Source organism: Eurosta solidaginis, chromosome 3 (assembly GCF_040869045.1).
Source record: "Eurosta solidaginis isolate ZX-2024a chromosome 3, ASM4086904v1, whole genome shotgun sequence".
Lineage (NCBI taxonomy): Eukaryota > Metazoa > Arthropoda > Insecta > Diptera > Tephritidae > Eurosta > Eurosta solidaginis.
The window spans coordinates 201,182,191-201,188,520 of record NC_090321.1 but is presented as its reverse complement, the minus strand read 5'-3'; the positions used below and the strand labels follow the sequence as shown (position 1 = coordinate 201,188,520).

The window sequence follows — 6,330 nt, the reverse complement described above, 5'->3', positions numbered from 1 at the left end:
TACATCCGCAATGCGCAATCTTGTGTATATTGTGAATGATAACTAAGTGTGATATCTTATCTGTCAACTGTCCGACAGGATGTTCAATATGGCTACTTTTTAGCGTTTTGACAGGGTGTTAAATATGGCGGCGCCTATCTTCAGCGGGTGATAGAAAGAGACAGCGATAGTCAATTACAAATCAGGTCATCCAATCACTTTGGAATTTTGACGTCTATGCAGATGATATCACACTTTGTTATCATTCACAATGCTTGTGTATGTGATGTGGGCAACAGCCAAGGCGAATCTATATCAGGTGGTGGCAAAGCGAATTCAATCAATTCGCCGTGCAGATGAATGTCAAGTCAAAAGAAAATTTTCATAGATTTCTATTAACTGAAATTTTGTTGTACAAGGCTTTGTATGGAAAATTATCAAGAAGAAGCAATCAGCTGATGGGATAACACCACCTTTAATGAATTCGCCTTGGCAACAGCACTAGCTGACAACGATGACGTTTTGTGCATTGTGAATGATTGAAGAAACAGCAGGAAAGGCAAAAAGCGTAAGGTTGTTTTTTTTTTTTTTATTTATTGTTTTAATTCTACTGATTATTTAATAATTTTAAGGATTATACTACATTGAAATTCAAGCAATTATCTAAGAATTATATATATTAATATATGCATTTATGATATTTCGCTTATCAAACTTCAAACGAAGTGACAGCGAGTTCACTAGATCTAAGAAAACAAAAAAGTATAATTTTGTTACATTCATACATGTTTTTATAACAAACTTCCAATTGCCTCCCACGTACTTAAACATGCTTATCAATGCATAAATGGAAATGCTATGAATACCACACATACCTACATGTAATAACTCGCATTCATAGCAAAAACTTCATCAAACCATCAAAATAAACATTTCACTTTGCCACTTTTCGAAATTCATAATATTAAAACTAAAATGCCGAAAATATTTTTAATTTCCTTTTAAACAGATAAACAAACTACAGAAGTTGACAACTACAGAAAAAAGTACAAAAGCAAGCAATAAAATTCGGAAATTTTCGCAGAAATGTCGTTTGGAGGAGCAGGATCCTCGTCAACTGGTGGCGTAAACGCCAATGATTTTTTCGGTTGGGATTTGTTATATAAAACGATTGAAAAAACTGTTGATAAAAAGACCGATGTATTAATAGCATTGGTACATTTTCTGCTTGTAAAGCAATATAAGATGCGATGCCTTGGAGTTGGTGAGGATGTGAGTAAATGGCAAAATCTTATAGTTAATAGTTTTAAATGGTAACTGTATTGTTTTTCCAACAGAAAACGTTAACGAAAGATGATATTGGCTCCGAACTTTTACCAGATGGTTGGAATGAAAGAGGCAAGAGATATGCCTTACGCTATTTGCACAATGGTCGTTTATATCTTCTAATAGGACATAATACAGAAGATTTTATAACAATGAATTTGCTTGATGTCAAAGATACCAAGGTGACTAACATAACTTTAAATCCGCAAGAATGGGTTAAGGGGCTCAAAGGATCACTGAGCACATTAATGCCTGAAGCATCATCAATATTTGATCGTTATCGTAAAGAACTCATTGATCCGGTAATTATAAACCCAGTAGTACTGAACTTAATGACGAATTCGTTTCTCACACTCGTTTTGAAATTTGCAGGTGTTTACAGGAAATACACGCGAGGTAACTACACAAACAACTGCAAATCAAGAACCACGCTCCTCAAACTACAGAGATCCATTAGCGATTGGACCGCCATTGCGACCAAGAAAGTAAGTAGAATTTGATTTTTGTTTGAAACGACCAAGTTAGCTTATAATAAGTTCTTTTAGTTTTTTTTTTTAAACTGTTTGACTTGACATGGAATTACATATAAGACGGATTTACATTAAAAACGATTTGGTAGCTTCAAAACGAAAAAAGCGACGATGCGTTTCATTGTTATCTTATGGCGCTGACAATGTGTGAAAGGAAAGCAACGCGACCAAGCGCCTTTATGGCGATGTCAAAGGGAAGCATCGCGATAAAAACGTTTATGCCCAGTAGTGTGTGGGTCAAAGCTTTTAACTTTTCTTATGGCATACCCTCACACGTCGTTTCGAAAGACTAAAGACAGAGGGGCCGCGGGAAGCGTGGGTATAATATAAAGGTAGAAAGCTATGAATGTTGTAATTTGTTTGTTGTTGTAGCAATAAAGTCGCTCACAGAAGGTTTTCGAGTGTGTTATCGATGTTGATGGTTCCGGTAACGAGCGCAATTAAGGCACAAGTCGGACCTCTCTGGAACGATTTAATATGACCACTGCTACAAAAACCACATTGAACCTTCTCGCCCGAGACATGATTCGCCACGGATAGGTGAAGTCGACAATTGGGTTAGAGAAGCTATAAATTGCGCTACAAAACCCCTTGAATCTCTATGAACATTATTTCTTATGGAAAAATGTAATAGTTTTCAGAGTGCCTGCAAAGTTTCAAGTTTGATATATGTATACCGAAAACAATATCGGTTCTCGCCTAGCATTGCTTATAGCAGGAACTCTGTATGCGTTGTTAGGCTTATGATTGAATCGGTGCAGGTATTCCCTAAAGCATCCGTGACCACACAGAAACTGTGTGAGGTAGAAATCTACCTCGCCGTGCTTACTCGATATCCATATATTAATACCTAGGATATATCGGTATGTGCAGCGTCCCTTTGTTGAGGCATTCCACCTGAGCTGCCAGTTCTGCACGCTTAGCTCTCGTGCTCCATCACGTGAGTTTTGATCCTGATAAATCGTCGCTGCTTTTTTTTCTAATATGTCTATAGGACACATTCTTGCGATGATTAGTGCTGCGTCGTCAGACACAGTTTTAAAGGAGCTACAGACGAGTAGCGCGCATAGGCGGTAGGTTGACTTTACCCCGCGGAATTATGATTTATACTCCGTGGCCTGGTGCCAAACAGGAGTCCCCCCCAAATACTTTTTGGCAATCTGATAATTTTCACCCCATTGGGTACCTGGAGGCGCAATACTCCGTCGTACATAACGTTCCAAAGCAGTGGGCCGAGCACGGAGCCTTGAGGAACACCGCCTGTGACGTGAAGCTTTTCTACGCCAGCAGCCATTTCATATTCCAGCACTCTACCTTCAAAGTAGTTGCTTATGATCCTACGTAGGCAAAGGGAAAGATATGCTTATCTGGTCCAGCGTATCTAGAATGTTTGGCCAATTGGGGGTGTTGAAGGCATTTTTCACATCTAAAGTGACGATAAGGCAATATTCCTTAGAGCCTTCGAGCCATCGAGTGCCACTTATGGCCTCTTGGACCACTTTATTCACCATGTTCGCAGCTTGGATGGTAGATCTTCCTTTCTTAAATCCAAACTGGTTATCGGAAATACCCCCCACATCTTCGATTTCTATTTCGAGACGATTATAGGGGACTCACCCAAGAACATTACCGGCGGAGTCGAGCAGCCAAATGTGAGTAGGCGCGTCGCATTACCAGATCTGCCATTTTTTTTTTGTGAAGCTGTTTACCCTTATAATACCTGTTGTATAAGCTTAAAATTCTTTTCAAATGTATTGAACTCAAATAATGTATTGAAATCAAATAAATAAACAAATTATATAAGGATAGGCCCAATTTCGTTTACACCTTTTCCAGTTTAAGTTCAGAAATTTACAACTCAAGTTCAGAAAATTGCAATTCAAGTTCAGAAAATTACAATTCAAGTTCAGAATTTCCAATTTAATTTCAGAAATTTACAATTCAAGTTCAGAAATTTACAATTCAAGGTCAGATTTTCCAATCTAAATTCAGAAAATTACAATTCAATTTCAGAAAATTGCATTTCAAGCGCAGAAAATTACAACTCAAATTTGGAAAATTATAAGTAGGGTGTTATTTTTCAAAAGTTATTCCTATTCATAATACGTAATGCAATACTACATAATATGTTATTTGCGGAAGTGTTGATGCTTCGTTGACAATGATGGCTTGGATATACTGTACCCAAAGTTTTCTCCAAGGCGTGTACATCCCGAGCTAATAAAACGGAGGATAACTCTTTACAATAAGTGCAAGAGGACGCTACGGCCATGAAAGTACTACAGTCGACACCGCAGTTTGGAAGCAGTGGAAGGGGGAGACCTCCACAGAGTTGCGAGAGGCAGGTGGAGGAAGACTTGATCTGTGCACACAGCACTTATACGTTACGTGCGGGATTGTTAACGCTCCGCCTTTATGTAGAATATAGCTTGGTGTCCTTGTAACTGACCTCTTATGAGAGGAGAAGAGAGAAGAGAGGAAACGGGTTTTTTCGCTATCTCCTTCATGTGAGCAAAATTGATTTAAGTGAGTTAAGAAGACCAATGCTATCTTAACAGATTCCATGAAAGAAAAAAATCCTGACAAACTTTCTGAACTTGAATCGTAATTTTCTAAACTTGAATTGTAAATATCTGAACTTGAAATGTATTTTTCTAAACTTGATTTGTAATTTTCTGAACTTAAATTGGAATTTCTGAACTTGAATTGTAACTTACTGAATATGAATTGTAAACTTCTGAATTTAAAATGGAATTTCTGAACTTGAATTGTAATTTTCTGAACTTGAATTTGGAAACTCTGAACTTGAATTTTAAATTTCTGAATTTAAATTAGAAATTCTGAACTTAAACTGGTTAGTGAGTAAACTAAAATCGTAGAAATTTATTTGCCTAAAATTTTCTAAAAGGGAGTAAGTCAACCTAACAGCCTTTTTGCTATGGACGGCAGTATTTTTTGAAAAATGGAGAAATTACTTTTTGTGCTTATGGGTCAATCTCAAAAAAATATTCGGTTGGTTCAAAAAGCAGTGACTTTGTTGTATAGTGTTATTTAAGTCTCACACATATGTACGTCCTGTGTTTGCTTAGTAAATACCTATTTGTCATTTTTCTTGTGCTCAGTTCATTTGTCAGTTGAATAATGATCAATAACAACAAAATTGGAGTAGTCATTTTTTAAATTCATTTGCTGAAATCAGTGAAGTATGTAGCTAAATAACGAGACAAAAAAAATCTCGAATGCATTAAACTAATTTGTTATTGTATTTTTCCATAATTCCAGTTCATTTCCAATGGAACCACGCCCATTTGGGTTTCCAGACGTTGGCCGTGGAGACTTAGATCCTTTGGGTCGTGGTGGTCCTGGTAATCTCTTTCCAATGCCTTCACGTCCCGACATCAATGCCGGCTTAAATCCGCGCTTCGATCCTGTTGGTCCGGACGGACGTATTTTACGACCTGATCCTAATCCGGATCATTTCCAACCACCAAATTTTGGTTTTGATTATTATATGTAAAAGAATGCAGCACAAAAATCGCGTACATTTTTTATAAGAAGAAACTTAATGGCATGCGAGACAGGGATATTGGAATCAATTGTTAAAGCTCATACAAACTATAATATAAACAAGGAATGCGAACAAAGAAATTAACTTACTTTTTTTTCGAAAATAATACCTTATTATACAAATGCCTAATAAATTTATAAAATGAAATTGTTACAAAAGGCGTTAAGGCCGTTTTTAATTTTTTTTCCAAAGTAACGGGTTGACTGATTATAGCTAGATTTTGTAAAATTAAAATTTACAAGCTTCGCATTCGATATTAAATTTTGTTTGACTGTGGCTTTAACTATCGATTGCATTACCAAATTAAGTATGCAGAAGCAAAAGTTTATGTTAGAAGGCTTTTATAAACAATTCGCATATGTATCTATAGCGGATACGGTTAAACATTTGAAATGTATTTCATTTGAAGGGATTGAAATTAATATTTATTATTCTCTAATAAAATAGTTTGGTTTTGTAACTCCTTAACAGAGCTTTTAGAGAGTTTTTCTTTTACTCAAAACTGTCAGGGTTAGCATAAATTGTACAAAAAATAGGTAGCGTTCACAAAATCGGTATATATACAGCCTAATTCAAAATATTCGGGGAGAACAATAATTGGTGTATAGAAATTTCGAGATTTTCAATGTGAGCTGTTTTACCAAATGGCATTCTTGCGCATTGCTTAGACAATTCAAAAGGTACACAAGTTCGCTGTTGTTGTTGTAGCACTGCTTCGCCCCATCCAATAGGTGACCGATCACAAATTGTCATCAATATCCTCTACCGGGAGTCCAAGGAAACTTTCTGTTTCAACAAGGGTGGACCATAAGGAGAGGGGTGTTCGAGGCGTTGGTTCCATATTACAATTAAAGAGATGTTTGGTGTCATGTGGTGACACATTGCAAACAGGGCATACATTTTGTATGTCGGGGTTGATTCTGGATA

General features: G+C 36.6%; 1 protein-coding gene across 3 annotated transcripts; it reads left to right on the top strand.

The window, feature by feature from the left end:
- The first annotated feature begins 455 nt into the window (after positions 1 to 455).
- Positions 456 to 5,876, top strand: PI31 (Proteasome inhibitor 31 kDa). Of its 3 annotated transcripts, none has more exons than XM_067774701.1 (5): positions 456 to 552; positions 989 to 1,251; positions 1,317 to 1,607; positions 1,678 to 1,790; positions 5,118 to 5,876. In XM_067774701.1, the coding sequence occupies exons 2-5, from the start codon at positions 1,066 to 1,068 to the stop codon at positions 5,350 to 5,352; spliced, it is 825 nt and encodes a 274-aa protein (XP_067630802.1). In that variant the 5' UTR covers positions 456 to 552; positions 989 to 1,065; the 3' UTR covers positions 5,353 to 5,876. The 3 variants fall into 3 exon arrangements, with proteins under 3 accessions (XP_067630802.1, XP_067630801.1, XP_067630803.1); XM_067774702.1 differs by lacking the exon at positions 456 to 552 and adding an exon at positions 702 to 860; XM_067774700.1 differs by lacking the exon at positions 456 to 552 and having other exon boundaries at positions 699 to 1,251.
- Positions 5,877 to 6,330: the final 454 nt, after the last annotated feature.

Bases quoted from the DNA above. Each gene is read 5' to 3' on its own strand.
- PI31 (XM_067774701.1), top strand. From the start codon at position 1,066: ATGTCGTTTGGAGGAGCAGGATCCTCGTCAACTGGTGGCGTAAACGCC. The intron at 1,252-1,316 runs GTGAGTAAATGG...TTTTTCCAACAG, and splicing joins GCCTTGGAGTTGGTGAGGAT to AAAACGTTAACGAAAGATGA. The intron at 1,791-5,117 runs GTAAGTAGAATT...CCATAATTCCAG, and splicing joins CCGCCATTGCGACCAAGAAA to TTCATTTCCAATGGAACCAC.